At 39.8% G+C, this 22,442-nt stretch overlaps 1 protein-coding gene across 4 annotated transcripts in view; it reads left to right on the top strand.

Annotated features, from left to right (window-relative positions):
• The window catches only part of LOC127431748 (rho GTPase-activating protein 29-like), a 76,062-nt gene extending 69,438 nt beyond the window's left edge, over positions 1–6,624 (top strand). For 3 of the 4 annotated variants that reach the window (XM_051682272.1, XM_051682271.1, XM_051682274.1), the window contains 8 exons: positions 125–223; positions 466–629; positions 927–1,115; positions 1,210–1,347; positions 1,870–2,102; positions 2,511–2,826; positions 4,091–4,205; positions 4,305–6,624. In XM_051682272.1, the coding sequence (XP_051538232.1) occupies positions 125–223; positions 466–629; positions 927–1,115; positions 1,210–1,347; positions 1,870–2,102; positions 2,511–2,826; positions 4,091–4,205; positions 4,305–5,254 (2,204 nt within the window). In that variant the 3' untranslated portion in view covers positions 5,255–6,624. The remainder of the gene's footprint in view (positions 1–124; positions 224–465; positions 630–926; positions 1,116–1,209; positions 1,348–1,869; positions 2,103–2,510; positions 2,827–4,090; positions 4,206–4,304) is intronic. The other variant, XM_051682273.1, reaches the window with a different exon arrangement.
• The last annotated feature ends 15,818 nt before the right edge of the window (positions 6,625–22,442 follow it).

Raw genomic sequence — 22,442 nt, 5'->3', positions numbered from 1 at the left:
GTGGATGATTTTGCAAAATAATTTTAATGTTTTGTAAGAATTTGTTTTAATAATTGTAAAAATTAAAAATATGCAACAGATTTCAAACTAAAGTCGACTAATAAGTCTTTTCCGCCTTATCCAGCTGACTTTAAGAGAAGGCTTCCTAGAACTCCATCCACAGGCACTATGTCTTCAGCAGATGACCTAGATGAGAGAGAACCGCCATCTCCTTTCGATAATGGTGAGCTTTTGTGCATTATGTAAAATTTTCAAACATGCTCCAAAGCTGTTTGACATTGCACACATTTTTTTTTTTTTTTTTTTTTTTTACTATAACCCACAGACAATGCATAGAATGTTGTCCAAGCATGTTGACTGTCCACTGGAAACATTTTTCAAAGTCTTTTGGGAAGGTCTAAATGTGCACACACCAAAAATAACGACTGTAAATATTGTTTTTGGGCTCTTCTTTTTTCTCGCCAGGTCTGAGTGAGATGGTTACAGAGGCAGCCAGTTCTCCCGGACCCTTCCGGAACACGCAGATGTCTAAAGCGGCTCAGACGCACAAGCTACGAAAGCTCCGCGCCCCGTCAAAGTGCAGGGAGTGTGATAGTCTCGTGGTATTTCACGGTGCTGAATGCGAGGAGGTGAGTTTTTAAAAATCATGCATGTGTTAAATAAAATTAACCAATAATATCACAACTCAACATGTTTCATTCCTTTCAAATCCAGCCAATGCCAGATTAAAGTCCCATCCTACATTATTTCCTGCTAAAACAAATTCTGTTTCACTCAGAAATACAGCATATTATTTAAGTTAAATGTGTTGCACATACTGTTTCATGCTGTCTTTACAGTGAAGAATAATGTGTGGCTTTGTGTGATGGGGATTTAATAAACTATTTAATGATATAATCTAATCTTAAACTCTGTGTTATTTTTAGTGTTCTCTTGCTTGTCATAAGAAGTGTTTGGAGACTCTAGCCATCCAGTGTGGGCATAAGAAGCTACAAGGAAAACTGCATCTGTTTGCTATTGACTTTGCTCAAGCAGCCAAGAACAGTACTGATGGGATCCCCTTTATTATCAAAAAGTGCACCTCAGAGATTGAAAACAGGGCTTTGAACATCAAGGTGTGTACTTTTTCTCTGCGTCTAAGGTATTTCCTGGAGGACATAAACCGTTAGTTTTGAGCAAGACTGAACTGGGGTGTTTTGTTTTTTCAAGGGAATCTACCGTGTTAATGGGGCCAAATCAAGAGTAGAGAAGCTTTGTCAGGCTTTTGAGAACGGCAAAGACCTGGTTGAGCTTTCAGATCTTTATCCTCACGATATCAGCAATGTCCTGAAACTCTACCTTCGCCAGGTATCTATCAAAGTTCATTTTTATTCATTATTTTTTTTAATGCTACTGAATAAATTAATAAATGCATTTAATTATTAAAATGATAAAAAGTTTTTATTAAAATGAAAACTCTAATACATTAAAATAAAATTAATACACTATTATGTAAATAAATATGTATTACATTTATTAAATATAGTTATAACTATTAACATTATTAAACATTTATATAAAAATACAAATTAATACATTAAAATTAAATAAATACATTATTATTATTACTACTACTACTTTTGGTGCTGCTACTACTAATAATAGTAATTATTAATTAAATAGTAATTAAATATTTTAAGAATGTATTAATAGTTTAAAATAAATGCAATGCTGATAATAAGCCATGCTTAGCCCAAAATGTGAAGATTTGTTTTTTCTTTTTTTTCTAAAAAATAAAATGAAATAAAATAAAGCTTTATATATAATTATATATATTATATAATTATGTATTTTGCTTTTATAATAAAATTATAATTTTACATCCTTCAGCTGCCGGAGCCCCTCATTCTGTTCCGTTACTATAACGACTTCATCGGTTTGGCCAAAGAGAGTCAGAGTATCATTGTTGATGAAGTAGAGGCATCAAGAGGAAGAACCATCTCCGACTGCCCGCAGATTAGCGTGGAGCTCAACCGGGTCCTCTTCAAAATTAAAGACCTGCTGCGTCAGCTGCCTCCAGCCCATTACAAAACCATGCAGTTCCTCATTCAGCATTTGCATAGGTGTTTCTCACACAGATACAAACAAACACTATTATTGATGGATGTTATGATATTTGTTCATTTAAAGGGATAGTTTACCAAAAATTAAAAATAATTTTCTCGCCTTCATGTTGCACCAAACCTGTATGATTATTTCTTCCTTTAAACAGCATTCAGTTTCATAGTAAGTAAAAAGAAAGTAATGACAGTGAATGGTGACTCTGCCTAATATCTCCTTGTGAGTTACACAGAACAAATAAAGTCATATGAGTTTGGAACAACATTAGAATGTGTAAATGATGGCAGAATTTTCGTTTTTGGGTGAACTATCTCTTTAAATACCGTGTCATGTCAATAGCAGAGAAACAATAATGATAATACAGAGAAAACAGATTCTTTTGTGACAGATTATTTTTTTCTTTCTAACAGAGTGTCAGAAAGGGCTGATGAGAACAAGATGACCGCCAGTAATCTGGGTATCATTTTTGGCCCCACGCTGATCAAACCCCGACAGACTGATGCAGAGGTCTCTCTCTCCTCTCTGGTGGACTACCCTTACCAAGCCCTGATCGTGGAGCTCTTGATCCGGCATTATGAGATGATCTTTGATACTCCACTGAGTCCTCTTCCACCCTCCTCCCCTGTGGGAGAGAGCTCGCCACTCCCCATCAAATCACGCTTCACATCTCAGGAGAAGGAACGACTGCTTAGCCGACATTCAAAGTCCCTGGTGGGCATTAAAGAGGTGAGGGAGTTTGTTGCTGTTTATTGGTGATAATGTTAAAGCAATAGTTCACCCCAAAATGAAAATTATCTCATAATTTACTCACCCCTCATGCCATTTAGATGCATATGACTTTCTTTCTTCTGCTGTACAAAAATGAAGATTTTTTAAAGAATATTCAGCTCTGTAGGTCCATAAAATGCAAGTCAACAGGGTCCAAAACTTAGAAGCTCAAAAAGCATATAAAGGCAGTATAAAACTAATCCATACGACTCCAGTGGTTAAACCGATGTCTTCAGAAGAGATATAATAGGTGTGGGTTAGAAACAGGTCAATATTTAAGTTCTTTTTTTTTTTTTTTTTTTTTTACTATAAATCTCTTCTAAGTGTTTTTCTCTTCTAAGAGTTCTTCTTTTGTTTTTGGCTATTCACATTCTTTGTGCATATTGCCACCTACTGGGCAGGGAGGAGAATTTATAGTCAACACAAATAATTTGTCTTGTTTTCTTTTAAAACTATTTAAAAACCCCTACAACAATACAAATATTTACTTGAGAAGCAAAAATGTCTAAGCTATTTAGACTTGCTTTCAGAGAATACATCTTGAAAATAAGTGTATTTTATCTTCCTGCACTGGCAGATATCTTATGCATATTATCCTGGAAAACGATAAAAGACTAATTAAAAGCAAATTAGGAACTCATTTTTATTGCAGTGAATGACTTTGCCAGGCCTGGAAATTACAACTAAAAAATGTCCTGGTATTTCCAGATTTTATCTGTCTTTAGGAAATACTCTTATCAGTGAAATCTAACAAAAGTCTCCACACTGCTAGAAATGTCAATTAAAGATTTACCTGCTAGAAAATTCAGTCTAAGCTTGTCATTTATGGTCATTAGTTGCTTTTAGATGGTCCAAACTGCTCTAGATTGTTGACTAGCTCAACTACCAGGTGGTTGACCTGTTTTCAACTAGGTAGACCATCTTGGTCAAGCAGGTTATAGCTGGTATACCACACTGGACTACCAACAAACCAGCCAACATGTTCCAAAAACCATCTTGATTGGTTTAAGTTGGTATGACTTGGTTTTTTCCAGCAGGGTAGGCACAGTTCAAACCAAATCCTTAAAATTGCATGAATAAAAAATTATACCAAATTCAAAAAGTCCTCTTAGTTTGAGTCTAAAATGAATAAGACTAGTTTAATTTGAGCTGTTCTATACAATATACAATAGACATTCTAATATCCTGTTTTTGTTTTTTTGTTTTTTTCACTGTTTCAAAGCAGCAACAGCCAAAGGCTAGGGCGTATAAAAGACATTCCTCTGTAATACCTTCCATACACCTTGTGGATGAGGTGAAAGAGGGGAAAATAAGGTCTGACAGAGATTTTGCAGCAGGTCAGTATTGGTTTCCTTGGCTTACAAGCCGATAAATATACATAATGTCAAAAAAAACCTCTAGTTTCTACTTCTCTGACTCTTCATTTTTCCACACAGTTGGAGATGTTGATGCAGAAGACCTCAACAGGCTCCTGTCAACAAGTGTCCCTGAAATGCGGAACTCGCCTGGCCTCACTCGCCGCAACCATGTCTCCAGAGTTCAGCTGCGTCCTCTGAGATCAAAGCTGGGCTCTCGACCAATCAGCATGCCAGCTGAGCAGCTCCTCAGCCTAGCCAAGGTGGACGAGTGTAACGTGAAGAACTCCATAGAGCAGGAAGACAACCACAGTCGTGATCCCGTCATCGAGGTGGTATCTGAAGAGGAGAAACCCAAGTCCAGAGCAGTCAGTCGTTATAGAAAATCCTACATCGATACACAGACACTGCGAAGAACTTGGGACAAGCAATATAAGCACCATGAAATCACACCTAAGACTTTTGTGATCACGGCCAGTTCTTCCGTTGACTCCGGAGCCAGTGATGCCAACATTCTCTCTTCTTCTGTTACTTCATCGTCTTTCTCGGAACACACCAAAACCACTAACACCATCCATGCTAACAGTTCCTACACAATTGCTGTTAGGCCTGGACGAACTTTACGCAGGGAAGGAAATGTTAGTGAGTACTGCCCTGTTCCCACTGCTTTCAGGGCACCAAGGACTCTGCAACCTCCTCCTGGAACATTTTACAAACCTCCAGGAAGTAAAACCAAAACATTGGCAGAGGTTGAGCTAAAGACTAGCAGAGCAACAGCTAACAGCACTGAGGAGGAAGAGGAGAACGATGATGATGAGGAAGAAGGGTTCGGTGTGGAAGTCTCAGTTGATGAGCCTGATCTGGACCCAGAACCTTCTCAAGAGCCTGAAGCCCAGAATACATGCCCAGTCCCCCAGTCTCCCAGCTCCAGTCTGGACGAACTTGTGCAAAATGAGACCAAACCCGTATACCAGAGACTTCGGTCCCGGCATATGCAGGATCTTGAACATAGGGAGGCTCATTTTGTCTGAGATCTGGACTTGTACACTTGCTTAGGTGGATATGTATGTTTCCATAACTGTGAAGAGATCCCAAGGAAGCATTATATAGGATATATCTTTATATTAATATATTCTGCATATGTTGTTTTTAATAATCAAGCAAACCCTTGGACAGGAATTTACACAGTATGCACTTAAACTAAAATGTTTTTTAGTTTATCACGTAACTTATGCACCAATGCAAGGACAAAACAATATCACTGCCACTGTGCAATTTCATTCATGCTGTATATGGCTTTCCTTAAAGGGGAAATGTTTTTATGTTGAAATACTTTATCCAATTCCAGCTTTTTATGTAGAGACAACTATAAGAAAGCCATTCACATGTTGATTCCTCTAAAAAGTGTAAACACAGTGGCTCTGTGGTGCCATGAAAACATTGCTCTGTTTTTTTGAGCATTCTGATTAGTCCAACACCGCAACATTGGCTAAACCAATGGCATGAATTTGGGGTAGGACTATCTGTTTGACTGTGAAACCTGCTTGAAAACAGTCATTATTTTAACAAATTCTGTTTTATGGTGCAGAAATTATACACTTCACCTTCCTTGTTTTAATGTATTCTTTATATTTATGTATTTTATGTTTTACACAACAAAACCAAATCGACCAAGCTGTTACTGTTTTGAGTATTGTCACTTTATTATAATCATAAAATGCACTTATTAGACTTAATGGAACCACATGTTTGTTGCTACTGAAATGTTGATTTACATACAGTGTTACTTTTGTTATTCAAGAACTACAGACAGTTCTGACCTGTTTGTGTAAGAAATCCAAATACCAGCTGTTATGTACACATGTTAAAAAGTGCAGACATGTTTTATTATTGTGTTTTGTTTATAATTTTTTACACAGGAAATGTTTGTATTATGGAATTATTGTTCATTGGTTTGCTAACAGAAAGCTCTCAGAGATGCATTTTGACTCCCATTTATATGTGTGTTTTCATATACTATTGTATCAGTATCCAAAGTTTTTTTTCTCTTTTCTTTTTCTGATAGTCCAGATAAAGTTTTGCAATTTCTGAAATGTCAATATACCTATAACATCCAAATCAAGCCAAAGTAAGTGCCTTCATTTATGAGAGTCCACTGGCTGGTTCTCCAACACAAATTAGCCCTGGTGTTAATAGCATTTTCAATGGGAGTTTATTTAATTTGCTATCTAATCCAGACTAAGGCTTAATTAGTGTCATTTGTAAATGGGACCCATGTATCTAACTGAATTTTAAGTGATTTTAAACAGCATTTTCAAGATGTCTTACCTTCCCTGAAGTGTATGAACAGGTACATGTGACAATACACAATTGTAACTTATTAAAACCAGAGTTGATGTCACGCTTTACTATTACTGTATGCTTTTGCTTTTTTTGTGTTGTACTCAGAATCACAACCTACCAATCCGGATGTGGTACCCTAAAAATATGTCCCCACAATTCTTCCGTGGAAGTTAACCCTAGAATTCATGACCCAAAAAACCAACACAAATGCTTAAAGAGGGTCAAAAAGACCCATATTGGTTTTTAATGAGTTTCTTCCAAGAAAAGGTATCCTGTTTATATCTTTATCTTCAAGAATTTAAGAATTAGATTGTTCACAACGGTTTCAAATATTTAATTCATGTTCATTAGTTCACTTTGAATGTTTTAAAATAAAATAAAATTCATTATTCTTTAAAATAATTGCAACTTTTCTTGAACTAACTTTTTCTGAGCCTTTGTCACAAATACATTCAAAACATCTAATAGTTCAGACACCTTTCTCCACTGGAATGTTCTAATCCTCATCTGCTTCTCATTAAAACACTAAACAACTTCACAATACTTTGTCACAGTGACCTGCACAACCTGGTCTATAGTCTGGATCATCATCATCTTGAGTACTCTGATTTTGACTCCAAAGCCATTATGAGTGTCTCATTGAACATTTCCAAAGCCGCCTCTGCTGTAAATGCAAGCATATTTTGCTAATAGTTTGCTTGCTAGCTGATTTAGAATATTTGAATGTCTATGCTTCAAAATCATATATATTTTCTAAAAAGTTAAAAAGAAAAACAGTAATTCCAGACAAAATGTACCAACTTGCTACCTAAGTATTAGCTCTAGTAGCTAGCTGATTAAAAATATCATTTAAAATATCTGAAGGTCAGTGTTTCAAAATGTATCTGCCATACATTTTAAAAAGTTGAAACAACTTTATAATAAATAAATAATAATTAAAAAAAACAACGTGAAGTAAAAATTCCATAGAAAATGCATATGAGTCATTTTGACCCCCTTTATGCAGTCTTGGGGTAGTGATAGAAAAATATCATTGGTGAGGGTCACATGCAAGATTTTTTAAGCTTTCATGGAAGATTAAGGAAATATATATTTTTATTGATAAAATCTTCCAAACTTCAGACCCCTTCTGGTCAATTTGACCCCCTTTTTGCATTCTAGGTTTAAGCTACCCTTATTATTATACCACGACAATCGAGAACGTTAATTTAAAAATATTGGTGAGTGACAATGTGTTATATGTACTGTAACTTGATAATCAATGCTTTTATCACTGCATGTTTTAGCTTATTCTTTTACAGTGGAAATGCATTCTAATAGCTATTTTCTGCCTGACAAGGCAGCTAAAAGTCACTGCCATTAATAACACATTTTTGTACACAGTACAGGATTAAGCAATCAGGAGTTGCAACCACATTTAGCTGCAGTGTGTACATGGCCTTTATAACATTTCCATGTGCATTTCATAAGCCATCAGCATAAACTAAAAATAAAAGTACACTTTAATGCCAACATTAATGATCAATCAATCAATAAATCAAATAAATGTATGATATAAATAGCATTTTCAAAGTTAGCACTAATTAATGAAAGTGCATTTATAATAGTTCATATTCCCTCCACTAATTGGCTGGTTGTTAGGTCACAGGTTCAATGCAATATAGACAAGGCTCAGAACCCTGGCTCACACACTGGAGAAAAGGGCCTTAAAACAATCAGATTACACACCCACTTTGAGTCTGCAGAAAACCAACAGTCAGTTGACTGTGCACAGCCATGACATTCAACAGAAGTAAACATAAAAGAGAATTCTTCTCCTGACAGAGCTGAGAGTTCTTTCTATTTAGTTATGTTTTTACGTGTCTCGTAGCTGTTTTCAAATGAATGGTGATTGGGTATTACATAAAGGAGCATGCCGGCCTATTGCATAACAGTACCATGTTTGTCTCTAATATGCTGAGCTGTATTAATAGGCCTCGCTATTCTTCTCCTAAAATGTCTCATTTTGTCTCATGATTTGTCTCATGATGTAAACGGGGTTCTGTCCGGTTAGACAGACACACACACATTGATTAAGAGGCGGAAGCACACAACTCCCTCATTTCTCACTTATACCACATATTCTCAATGGTTGTGGGGAAGTGGGGAGTGTGTCTCAGGTTGTTACATAATTCCAGGAATTCCAAGTAGTGGACTATCAAACACATTTGCAGTGTCAAGCTATACATGAACATGTCTGATGTTTCTTAGGGATCACATATGGGTTGTAAAGAACCATCTTGACATATCTAAAAGAGATGTGTATGACTGTGATTCTTCTCAGTGGTTGTTTTGTCCAGGTAGGCCACCTGCATCTGACCCCCTGTAGGGGTAAAGAGCAGCAGTCATGGGAACCAGCAGCCAGGTGCAGCTGCTCCTTTGGAAAAACTGGACTGTCTGCAAGAGACAGAAGGTGAAAGGACTTGCCTGTTTCTTCAATATACATGCATTAAAAAAGGGCAAATGGCTACATTTCAGTCTGTGCAAGGAAGCTCTCAAGTTATGCAAGGCCAAAAATGTGCTAGGTTTCAAAAAGCTACCTAATAGATATTGCTCAGTAGCTTTATATATATCGAGATGATAAATGTCCTTTAGAGAGGTGTTTCCATTTCATCTATTGCCTTTCTAATGAATGATCTTGCATTATTGCCCCAGACGTGGCTCTTTATGGAGATAATGTGGCCTGTGGTGCTATTCATCGACTGGTTTGGCTGAGAACAGCGAATCCCCTCTAGCGCCAACATGAATGCATGTAGGGCTAATGATCATATAAGTAGCTTCAATAAATGTGACCAGTTTTTTAGGTATTGGTCACATGCGAAGAACTACAGACCTTATTGATGTTTGTGTTGCATATACGGTTCTTTGTTGGCGATAATGACCAGTTTGCTTTCGCCTCAGGTCATTTTCCGAACAAAGACATGCCCTCCACTGGCATCCTTCCCTGGATTCAAGGGATCTTCTGCAATGCCAACAATCCCTGTTTCCAGCATCCGTGGAGAGTCTCCAGGCCTTGTTTCCAACTACAACAACTCAATATGAGTCACCCCCAGGGGCAAATTCTACAGTAACACTCTGTTTGGTTGATGTGTTCAGTGGAGGACCATGTTTCCTTTCTTGTGCAAGAGCGCAGATGAAATAACCCTCCAGGAGATTTTATTTGTTTGGAATTTTGAGCATAATTTAGGAGAATGGCATTTACCAGTGTGCAGATACTGTATGAGACAGGAATATACAGTATTGGATGTCTGCACAAGCATTAACAAGATGCCCAATCAGTACTGACAAATTTTAAAGGAATAGTTCACCCCAAAAATATTTATGTCGTTCCAAATCTATATGACTCTTTCTTATACAAAATACAAAATGAAAAATTTGAATGAATATGCCAGGTCGTCTTTTTAGTATAATGCCGGTTGATAGCTTTAAACTATCACTTGAAAGCAGAAAAAGGACTTAAGTTTCAAAGGTGTATTTTGTTAAAACATATCATATGCCTTCAGAAAACTTGGAATATAATGCACGAGTCGCACGGACTACTTTTGATCCTTTTTGGTCCTTTGTTAAGCTGTAAAGTAAGGCATTATACTAGGCCTGCTTTTATTATTAAATAATCATCTGGTTATTTAAGATAACTGCGATTATTGTGCACTTCAAATTCCAATCTCATTCCACTGTCTAAATAAAGTAATTTTAAGTGATCTCTCAGTAATCCGCACCGTGGGCTGCACTCAGAAAAGATTAACCACTTCTAATGGACGCGCAGTCTGTGGAGGTTCGCACCAAACACTCGCAAAATATAAATGAGGATTTTGTTAGTGAGCGCAAAGCGGCTTCACTTTCATTTAACTTATGTGTAATGTCAAATGTTCTTGGTCATTGGGGTTCATACACGCAGTATTAATGACACACAGTGACAAGTGCATGCTTTCTCTATTTCTGTGGAGATGATAGAATAAACAAACACATATTTTCAAAGGTCTTTTTTAATGTGTATTAAGGATTAATTGGAGAGCCTTAAAATAATGTGTGAAAGTGAAGAATTTAGGACAGAGACATTTTACTATTGCATAATTTAATAATATAATATAATATAATATAATATAATATAATATAATATAATATAATATAATATAATATAATATTCAAGTAATAAAGACTTGAAGGAAATTATATATATATCCCTATTTTATTATATATTTTCCGGTTAAATATGAATAAATGACATAAAGGGATAGTTATGAAAATTATCTCATGATTTACTCACCCTCATGCCATCTCAGATGTGTATGACTGTCTTTCTTTTGCAGAACACAAATTAAGATTTCTTTAAAGAATATTCAGCTCTGTAGGTCCATAAAATACAAGTGAATAGTGATCAGACCTTTGTAGCTCCAAAAATCACATAAAGGAAAAATAAATGTAATCCATATGACTCCAGTGGTTAAATCCATATCTTCAGAAGCAATATGATAGGTATGGGCAAGAAACAGATCAAAATCTTAATCCTTTTTATACTCTAAATCGCTTTCAATTTTACATCTGAAAGCTACACGTGGTGCCTGTTTAGTTTCACTTTCACACCTGAAAGTGAAAGTGGAGATTTATGGGAAAATATATTCTTAAATATTGATCTGTTTCTCACACACACCTATCACATCACTTCTGAAGATATAGATTCAACCACTGAAGTCAGATGGATTACTTTTATGTTTTCTTTATGTGATTTTTGGAGCTTCAAAGTTCTGTCCACCATTCACTTGCATTGTAAGGACATACAGAGCTGAAATATTCTTCTAAATATTTTTGTTTTTGCTTTGCTAAAGAAAGAAAGACACACATCGGATGGCATGAGGATGAGTAAATAATGAGAGAATTTTCATTTTTGGGTGAACTATCCCTTTAAGGTGTATGAAGCACACATACACACTTAAGAAGAATTAATTGTAAAAGCCCTAAAACAGACAATTAATCAAGAAAACTATGTAAACCCTAAAACAGACAATTCATCCTCATAATCAGGATTATTATTTTATTATTTTTTAATTAATCCTCAGCCAAATTTCATAATCGTGACAGCCCTACATTATCCACTGCCATTGTGTTGAAGAAAGGGATGTTTTTTAAAACATCTGCTTTTGTATTCCGAATGAGAAAGAATGTCATAGGGACTTGGAACAATGCAAGTGTTAGTTTTGGTGAACTACTGTATGCCTTTAAGACCGAACTCGATCTGAACTCGAAATAACTATTTTTTCACTTCATTTCCAAGTGAGTAGGCAACACCCATCCACACGAATTATAAAACGGTCAGACTCAAAGACGAGTTTGTGTGTGCATGCTAAACGAAATAAAACACTCAAAATAATCAACATTTTTAATAGCGAATTACTAGCTCTGTAAAACGGAAACAAATTTGGAATTATTTAAAACATTATGGATGTGACGTGGCATTTCTTCAGGAGACCCACCTGACAGATAGAGAACATAAAAAGCTGTGAAGAGATTGGGCAGGACATACCTATAGGTATGGAATAGATTCCTCTTATAATTTTAAATCAAGAGGAGTGGCAATTTTAATAAGCAAATGTTTAAATATGAAAATTCGAAATATTAAAAGGGATGAAGTAGGTAGACAAATTATTGCGCAATGTGATGTAAAAAATTAAACATATACTTTTATTAACATTTATGGACATAATCAAGATGACCCTAAGTTTGATCATCAGTGCATCACAATATGTCAAACGTGTAACTGGGTGGTGATTTTAATGTGGCACTAACCAATGGATAGATCAAATGACAGTATTATTAAGAGATACGGTATTAAAACAAAGTATTTTAGATATTGGATTGATAGACATATGGAGGAAGTTATATTCTGTAGACAGATAATATTATTTTTATTCAACGGTACATAAGCCTCCAGCTGATTCAGCACCGGCCATGCACCATCAAGGCCCGGCCACACCCTCCTCCTCGTCACAAGCGCTCATGGTAAAAACAGCAGCAGAATTACAACGATGGATGAATCTCCCTATATCAATAACCAGTAGAGTGAATATAATTAAAATGTCAGTTTTGCCCAAGTTTATGTATCTGTTTAAATCACTCCCAATACAATGTCCAACAGCAATATTTACAACTACTGATAAAATGTCAACACAATTTATTTGGGCAGAAAAACAACCCAGGATTAAGCTAACTACATTACAAAATCCATATGAAACAGGTGGTTTAAATTTACCTCATTTTAAATTATACTATTTGGCATGTCAGCTTCGTAATATATGGTTTTGGTTCAACTTCAATTTTGATAAAAATCTTCCTTCTTGGGTACATATAGAGAACAAATGATAAAGATTCCTTTATAAACTATTATTAATATGGAATCCCAAAAATAAGTAGGTCAATTATTTAATAATCCAATAATTTCCCTCTCATATAAGAGTTGGAAGAGATGAAATGAGATGTGTAAATCTGATTCTTTTACAAAAGCAACCCCATTATGGGAAATAAGAATTACACATTTTCCATTAGATACTATTACAGCTGAAGAGGTAAAGAAAGAGGAGGCAAAGAAGAGGTATTAATACAGTAGGTGATCTATGCAGAAAAAAATATATTTTTAGATTTTGATCATTTAAATTTGACATAATATACCAGATATTTATTTATTTATTTATATTTACAGATTAGAATTTGGGTCGTTCACTCAGCTAAATACTTTCCTCGTATAACATACTCTCCAATAGAGGAAATACTGTCCACTACCAACTTGAATGAAGGTCTCATATCTAAAATATATGGTGTTTTAAGAGATGGATTAAGAAGTGATTACTTGTGAAGAAAGATCATTTGAGAAGATACATTGTGAATATACAGAAAATGAATGGAAAATAATTTTAACAGATTCTCATTAACTTCTTGTTAGTACTAAACATAAATTATTACAACTCAAGATAATAAATTGCACATATTTCACTCCTTATAAAATGTCACTAATTACACCTAATATATCCACAAAATGCCCTCGATGTCATATGGATAATGCAGAAATATATAATATTTTTTGGAAATGTAAAAAATTAGAAGTATTTTGGAAATATATATTTGTAATTTTGTCTTCAGTTTTAAAGAAAAAAATACCACTAGATCCTAGAATTGCATTATTGGGAGATGTAAGTTTAGTAGATGATTCTGATTTGGAAAAAAAGAAGACGGTTTTACTATTTATGACTGCAGCTAAGAAATGTATATTAAAAAACTGGAAAGTGACGAAAGAACCTTCAAATAAACAATAGTGGAATGAGCTATTGTCATATTGTCAGGGTTATAAAGGGAAGAGGTGAAAGAGTGAGGATCCAAATGCAGAACTTTAATTATAAACAAAATAAGGGGATACAATGAAGGAGGAATCATACGAAGAAGAAGGTAACACAAACTCAACAGCAGCGTGCTGGCAACTAACGCACAACACACAAACAAGAACTGACCAAGGAACAAGGAACAAGAGGGCATATATACACACAAGGGCTAACAAGACAACGAGGAACCCCTGTGATACAATTAGGGCAATGGACAGGAAGACAGACATAACAGAGAAAAGACTTCAAACTAAGTGTCTCTTCAAAACTTCAAAATAAGAGTCCTTGTGGGGGGTGGGGGGATATAAGAATGACGTGACATTCCCCCCCCCTCCCCCCCCCAAAAGGGTGGCTCTTGAAGCCCAAAAGGAATAAAAGACTTAATAAAAAAAATAAAAAATAAAAATAAAAAAACAGGGAGGAGACACAGTAGACTATGAAGCAGGGCCCGGAAACCATAGATCAGGGGACTTTGGCAGAGCCGATGGCAAGGGAATTGGCTCCAGGATGGGAGCGGGGTCCAGTGGTTTGGGTGGCAGCTCCAGGAAGGGAGCGGGGTTTGGCGGCTTTGGAGTCAGCTCCAGGAAGAAAGCCGACGGACTAGACAGAGGCCTCAGGATAGAGAGAGGGTCTGTGGCCAGGGATGTGGATGCAGGTAAGGGGCAGCCACTGAACAGGGGTTTAACTGGACATTGGTGGCCCCTGAGCAGAGATCAGACCGGACTTGTGTGGCCGTTGGACAGGGGTCAGACTGGACACGGGCAGCCGCTGGACAGGGGTCAGACTGGACTTGGGTGGCTGCTGGACAGGGGTCAGACTGGACATGGGTGGCCGCTGGACAGGGGTCAGACTGGACATGGGTGGCCGCTGGGCAGCGGTCAGACTGGGCAACAGCCTCCATGGTCAGGAGCACTGGCAGCCATAGGGGAACGGCCACCGTGACTGCAAGCACTGGCAGAGACTGGGTAATAGCCTCCATGGCTGTGAGCACTGGCAGAGACTGGGGAACGGCCTCTGTGGCTGCGAACACTGTCAGAGACTGGGGAACAGCCTCCATGGCTGCAAGCACTGGCAGAGACTGGGGAACGGCCTCCATGGCTGTGAGCGCTGGGAGCAGGACAGCCGGAAGACTTGACCGGACGGCAGCAGATCATCTCTTCCTCCTCCTCTTGACCTTGCACAAGATAGGAAGAGCGATAGTGGGCTTGGCTGCTTCCAGACGGTCAGCCATGGACTCCTCCACCTCTAGGCAGTTGGTAGCAGGCTGAATAGAGACAGGAGCTTCCTTCTCCTTCTCTGTCTCTGAGTCACCAGAGGCCTGAACGGAGCTGGCTGAGGATCAGGAGACCAGGACGAACTGGCGGAGGATCAGGAGACCAGGACGGAACTGGCAGAGGGTCAGGAGGCCATGGTGTCAAGGGTAAAGCTGATAGATGTAGAGACTCAAGTGGTGACTCCGTAGGTGGAGACTCATGCAGGGACTCAGAAAATGAACACTTAGGTGAAGGTTCAGAAGGTGAGGATTCAGGCAAAGGCTCAGGTGGTGGAACCGCAGGAGGTGGAGGCTCAGGGGTGGAGCCACTGAAGATAGAGACTCTGAGGGCAGAGCTGCCATGGATGGATGCTCAGGAGATGGAGCTGCAGGAGGCAAGGGCTTAGGGGGTGGAGCAACAGGAGGCAGAGCGGGTGGAGCCGCAGAAGGAGTCTCAAGAGAAGGAGCGGTCGGAGCCTCTGGAGAAGGAGCGGGCGGAGCCTCAGCATTGTCAGAAGACTGAGTGTGTTGAGCCACAGTAGGAGTTTTAAGAGAAGGAACCAGGGGAGACTCAAGGGGCAGAGCCACAGAGGGCTCGGGGGTGGAGCCACAGGAGCAGGAAGCGGAAGGGCCTCCATCAAGGGGGTGTCCTGAACCACCGGAGCTAGAAGAAGAGGGGCCTCTATCGAGGGGGTCTCTGGAACCACCGGAACTAGGAGCAGAGTGGCCTCTGTCGTGGGGGTCTCCGGAACCACCAGAGCTTGGAAGAGAGTGATCTCCATCGAAGGGATCTCTGAGACCACTGGAGCCGGGATGAGAGTAGGGAGTGGAGGAGCCTCTGATGCTAGAGTTTCATTTACATTTACATTTATTCATTTGGCAGACACTTTTATCCAAAGTGACTTACAAAAGAGGAAAACATAAGCAAATCATCTTAAGGAGACAATGGTACGAAAAATGCCATATTACAAAGTTTCACTAGTATCAGAATAGTAGTATTCAAAACAGATTAAAGTGCAAAAAGAATTTTTTTTTAGTGACTGGTTAATTGCTCATGGAAATTATGTGTTTTTAGCCATTTTAGAGTCAGCTTCGCGGATGGAGTTGGGAAGGTCATTCCACCAACATGGTATGATGAAGCCGAAAGTCCGGGAAAGTGTTTTGGTGCCTCTTTGTGTTGATAAAACAAGGCGACGTTCCTGAGCTGACCGCAGGCTTCTAGTGGGCGCATAGCTCTGCAGAAATGATTTTAGGTATGCTGGAGCAGACCCAGTGACTGTTCTGTATGCCGGCATCAGAGCCTTGAATTTGATACGTGCATCAACCGGCAGCCAGTGAAGAGAGACAAGGAGTGGTATAACATGTGCTCTCTTTGGTTCATTAAAGACCAAATGTGCTGCTGCATTCTGGATCATTTGCAGGGGTCTAATTGCACATGCAGTGAGGCCTGCAATGAGAGCGTTACTGTAGTCCAGTCTAGTTATGACAAGTGACTGAACAAGAATTTGTGTGACATGTTCAGAGAGGAAGGGTCTTATCTTCCTGATATTGTAGAGTGTAAATCTACATAATCTTGTGGTCTTGTAGATGTGGTCTGTGAAATTTAGTTTGTTATCGATGGTTACCCCTAGATTTCTGACCGTTTTGGACCGTTTCTGTAGTTGCACCCAGCTGCATGGTGATGTTGTGTTCAACAGCAGGTTTGGCTGGAAAGACAAGGAGTTCGGTCTTGGCTGGGTTAAGTTGCAGGTGGTGTTCCATCATCCAGGCCGAGATGTCTGCAAGGCAGGCAGAGATTCGAGCAGTCATTGTGGGGTCGTTGGGCTGGAAAGACAAGTAGAGTTGCATGTCATCAGCGTAGCAGTGGTAAGATAAACCATGTGCCTGAATGATGGGTCCCAATGATGTTGTGTATATAGAGAAGAGAAGTGGCCCAAGCACTGAACCCTGAGGTACCCCAGTAAGTAGCTGATGTGGCTTGGACACCTCACCTCTCCAGGCTACCTTGAAGGACCTACCTGAGATAGGAATTAAACCAGTCAAGCACAGTTCCTGTGATGCCCAGTGAAGAGAGGGTGGGGAGTAAGATCTGATGGTTGACTGTGTCAAAGGCTGCAGAAAGGTCCAGCAGAATCAGGACGGATGATCTGGATTCAGATTTTGCCTGTCTCAGTTTCTAGGGTTAACCTCACGTATTCCCTCCATGTGTATTCTCCCATCTCCCATCTAAGAATGACGTGACACATATAGTCAAACTAAAAAAAAATATGTATAAAGTAAGAGGACAACTTGTGAAATGTGAAAAAATATGGAAGCCAATATTAAGTAAAATATGCCTGGATGATGTTAGTATATAAATTTATATGAATATTCTTATATGGTGTGTTCTGTTCTTGTAATGCTATGTATATGTAATGTTATTTTTAATGTGTGTGCATTTGTATATATAATTTGTTTTTACTCTGTACAATATACCTTATCTGCAAGGGAAATTAATGTGTTTTTTATGCATGCAATAATAATAAGAATAGTCTGAGTGATAGCCTTTTGGTCAGTGCAAATGTTACAACATAATGAGCTGAGGTGCTTATAAGAGAGCTCTGTTACTATCCATAAAATTATCAATAAAAGTATCAATAAAATGTGGCAAAAATCTATTAAAAAATCTCTTGATGGTATTGTCCTAATGCATATACACTCAATACAGAATGTGTGTCTGCGTGTATTCTCTATCTTCAGATTAGCCCGATTTTGGTCAGATGCACAGGAGCTGCTGTATGACGATCCTGACATGCTGCAGTTGGGAAGGTTATGGAAGGAACTCACATCCATGAGCAACTTCATGGGCACCCTCCGGACTAATCCAGAACTGATCTCAGGTCAGCAAACCTCACATCACCTCTGTTTCCCAGCCATTCAACCACTGTTTCCACCACTCTCTCAGATTAGATCACATGCTCAATCTGCCTTGAAGAGGTCCTTTCATGGGGAATGCTTAGCAGTTTACGCTCCTTCTTTATCATTATTTTTAGAGAAAGCAGTTTCATTTGTTTACCTCTTGACGGGACACACAAATAGAGCTTTTCTTAGTTTGAGGTGGAAATTCTTTCACTGACAGATCTAATGGTGCTCTTCTTGCTAGAAAAACAAACGTCCACAGCTGTCCATAGTCCATGAAATGTGATTGATTGTGCTCTAGTGATTGACTGCATAAGTAGGGTTGTCCAGGGCATTATTAAAGGGAGCAGGAATGATTGAACTTTTGATTCTTGGCAGAAGAGCTTGTCTTGAGGTTAGTCGTACATGCAGCAGGTTGCATTTGAAGTGAATAGCTCAGGCTACTTAAGTGACCCTTGAGAATAAAGGCCCATGGCTTGGTTTTTTGGGTTGCGTGAAAGGGTCACCAGCACTCGTTTGCACCAGAATCTCCCAATTTAAATATAAAAAACAGCATTCTCTTCTGAAACTGAATGCTATAATGGACAAAATGTCCAGGCCAGATTTCAGCAGGCAATGGATGTTGGGCATACCAGAGCCCTTGTCTATCTATTCATCTCCTCTGAATGATTATCACACCCACAAACGTTTGAGAACCCTGCTAAAGTCCTTCTAGCTTAACATATCTTAAGTGTCAAATTTTTTCACCTTGTTGAGATTCCTCACTCTAGTACCCTGTTTACACATTTTGTTTGGTTCACGTCGAGGCGTGACAGCAGAAGATATCTTGAAGGATGACGAAACCCTAACTTCCTACCTGCTCAGAGATGTTCCTCTCACCATCTCTGTGGTATATCAGCTGGTCAATGCCCAGATCCAGCCTGAACAGGTAATCAGGGCCAACTTGTACAGCATTTCAGTTCATTTTCAAGTCCACTTATAATGTTAGTCAAGGTTTATTGCTGCAGAATCCATTTTTACATGACCGTTTTCAAACAAACTCTGACCCTTTTTTACTAATTAAGATGTTCATATGTAAATAAACTCCAGGGTCATTGGAACAATTTGAAAAATAAGAAATGGGGTTGTATAGAAAATGGGAAACATATTGGTTGTTGATGCCCTCAAATGACCTTGTTATGATTGGTTATTTGGAATAAGAAATAAGAAACACAGATTTTTAAATTTTCTTTTGAAAAAGTGAGTGGTGCTTACCTGTGTAAAAGTCACATGATGCTAGGGTGTTCTGGGTGGCTGCCAGGTCATTGTTATGTGGTTGCTAGGGTGTTTTGGGTGGTTGTGTACTGGCCAAAGTCTGTAGTGCTCACCACTAAGTGTCTGAAATTCTGGTCCCTAGAAATGTCTTGGCTCCCTATTTTAATGTAAAGTTGTCACAGAGTGGGGGCAAAGGTAGGACCCAAACACAGAGTCAAAAATAAAGTAATTTATTAATATAAAAAACAAAGGCAAGGCCAACATAAAAACTACCACAAGGGGGAAAACAAAAACTACCCCATAGGGGAAAACAGGAATCCAGACTGAAGCAGAGAGAAAATGGGGAATCAGGACCGACCAGACCAGGCAACGGGAACAGGATCGACTGGAACATAGAAACACATACAGGAACGACTGGAGAACAAGACAAACTGGCCCTGGACAGCACACACGAGGAGACTAAAAAAGGGAGAGAAATCAACTGGGTTAAGAGACAGAGCACTAATGAACAATAATGAGCAACAAGAAGGCAGGGTATGACATCAGACAGAGAAACACATGGCGATACAGAAACAATAAAAAAGCTGTGTGTTCTCACAAGACAGCAAACACCCGAATGATGAGTGCACATCGCCAAGACAATGAGGCAATATACTCACATGCCAATTGACAAACAAGATGAGAGAATACGTAGCAACACTAATCATAGCGATGCCACGCATTCTCACACAAAGCTAAACCTGAGTGTACATCGCAAGGCAAACGCCACGCAATGCACGCAACAAGGGCAGGAAGCCTGGGAGGTGACCACAGGGCAGGGACAGGGTCTGGAGGCCTATGCAGGTGGCCGCAGGGCAGAGGTGTGTTCAGGCGGCCTGAGAGGCGGCCACAGGGCAAGGTTAGGGTCTGGGAGGCAGCATCAGGGCAGAGGGGACAGAGCATTGGGCGGCAGCCGCTGGACAGGGACCAGAGTTCAGGGCAGCGGTGGCCGCTGGACAGGAGATAGGAGGCGGCTCAGGGAGTGGAGCTGGGACAGGCTCAGGCACTGACAGTGACTGGGGAATGGCCTCTGTGGTCGGGAGCGCTGGCTCTGGGACGGACGAGGCTTCAGACGCTGGCTCTGGGACGGACGAGGCTTCAGGAACTGGCTTTTTGGCAGGTTTGGGCATCTGAGGGGTAGGTGCCCTTCTCCTCTTCCTTCTCCAGGCATTGAGGGACATAGCTGCTGTAGCAGCCTTAGTGGCTACGGACGCTGGCAACAGCAGGGGAGCAGCCTTCGTGGCTATGGGTGCTGGCTGTGGCAGCAAGGGGAACAGCCTTCGTGGCTATGGGTGCTGGCTGCGGCAGCAGGGGAACAGCCTTCGTGGCTCTGGGTGTTGGCAGCGGCAGCAGGGGAACAGCCTTCGTGGCTCTGGGTGCTGGTAGTGGCAGCAGGGGAACAGCCTTCGTGGCTCTGGGTGCTGGCAGTGGCAGCAGGGGAACAGCCTTCATGGCTGGAAATGCTAGCAGCGGCAACAGGGGAACAGCCTTCATGGCTGGAAATGCTGGCAGCGACTGAGAAGGTGCCCTCCTCCTTGTCTGTGTTCGGGAATGGCTGGGGGCTTGGCAGTCTATGGCTGGAATGATGAAATGGCCAGTGTGGGAGAGCTGCCTGTACTGCAGGGTAATCCACTCCTTCTGGTAATGGAGTCTTCATCTTCTTCATTCATTCAGTCTTCATGTTCTCACAAGACAGCAAACACCCGAATGAAATAAGCAGACATTGCCAAGACAATGAGGCAGTATACTCTCATGCCAATCAACAAACCAGACGAGAGAATGCATAGTAACACTAAACAAAGCGATGCCACACATTCTCACACAAAACAAAACCTGAGCATACAAACGCCATGCGATGCACGCAACAGGTGACAAAACGAGACAGGACACTTGTGCGAGAGTTCGACCACACACGCACCCTATACTGAAGACCAACGTGACCGAACCTCAGCACAACATGAATACCGCTCATAAAGAGAGACAGTCACAAAGACCGACATAAGTTATCGACGCGAGTGCATGCAGCCAGATGACACAAGTGCAACGCACACACGTCAACAACAGACAGACCAGGAGTATGGATGTCCGGGTCCCAACACAGACCGGAACTGAACTAGACAGGAAATCAGGACCCAGACACCATACTCCAGACATGAAACACAACAGACAGAAGAGCACACAGCAGGGAATAAAACAGAGACCGCACGCTCACACAAAGACAGACATGGGCGGATAATTCCACGGTCCTGTCGGACCAAAAGCCAGACTGACAAAGTGACGGGATTTTTCAGAAATTGAATTACCTGCCAGTGGAAAATGTCTGATCGTTGATTAAAAGTAACAGAGCACTTCTCCTCAATAAGCTGCAAAATTTGAGGTATCATTCATGCATGTAGCGCAAATGTGTTTGAATAACTTAAACATCAAATTGTTCCAATAACTTACCCTAACTATGAGCAAACCAGACGACATAGTAATTGTGATGCTTTCCTTACAAAAACATCCCTTATTATACCTAAACTGGTCCCACTTTATATTAGGTGTCTTTCACTACTATACTAACATTAAAATAGACACAATACAATGTATTTATTGTGTAACTACATATTGTACTGCACAATTCTCACAAAATGTATTGCTACTGAGGTTAAGTAACAGGTTGGTTTAGGAGTAGGTTAAGGGTAGGGTAGGGGTTAGGGTTTAGGGTGAGGTTTGGGGTAGGGTTAGGTTTTGGGTTAGGGCTCAGGTTAACAACATGCATGTACTGTACATAAGTACATTGTATCAAATGGTTAAGTACATTGTAGTTAAATACACCTAATATAAAGTGGGTACCCTATACTTTCTCTAAAGTTTCTCTGTTTACAGCTATAGCCAGGGGTTAGGTTCTTTGAATGCTCTGGAATATCACATGGACCTACAGTTTAAGGTCTCAGAATCTGAGAGAAGTCATTGACCCAAAGTGCCCATATTTGTGATCATCTAATTTGGTCGTGAATGATGAGCAGATTGACTTTGCCGCTGAGA

This window comes from Myxocyprinus asiaticus, chromosome 41, assembly GCF_019703515.2.
Source record: "Myxocyprinus asiaticus isolate MX2 ecotype Aquarium Trade chromosome 41, UBuf_Myxa_2, whole genome shotgun sequence".
NCBI lineage: Eukaryota > Metazoa > Chordata > Actinopteri > Cypriniformes > Catostomidae > Myxocyprinus > Myxocyprinus asiaticus.
Note: the sequence above shows the minus strand (reverse complement) of the source record. Positions and strands in the feature narration are given on the sequence as shown.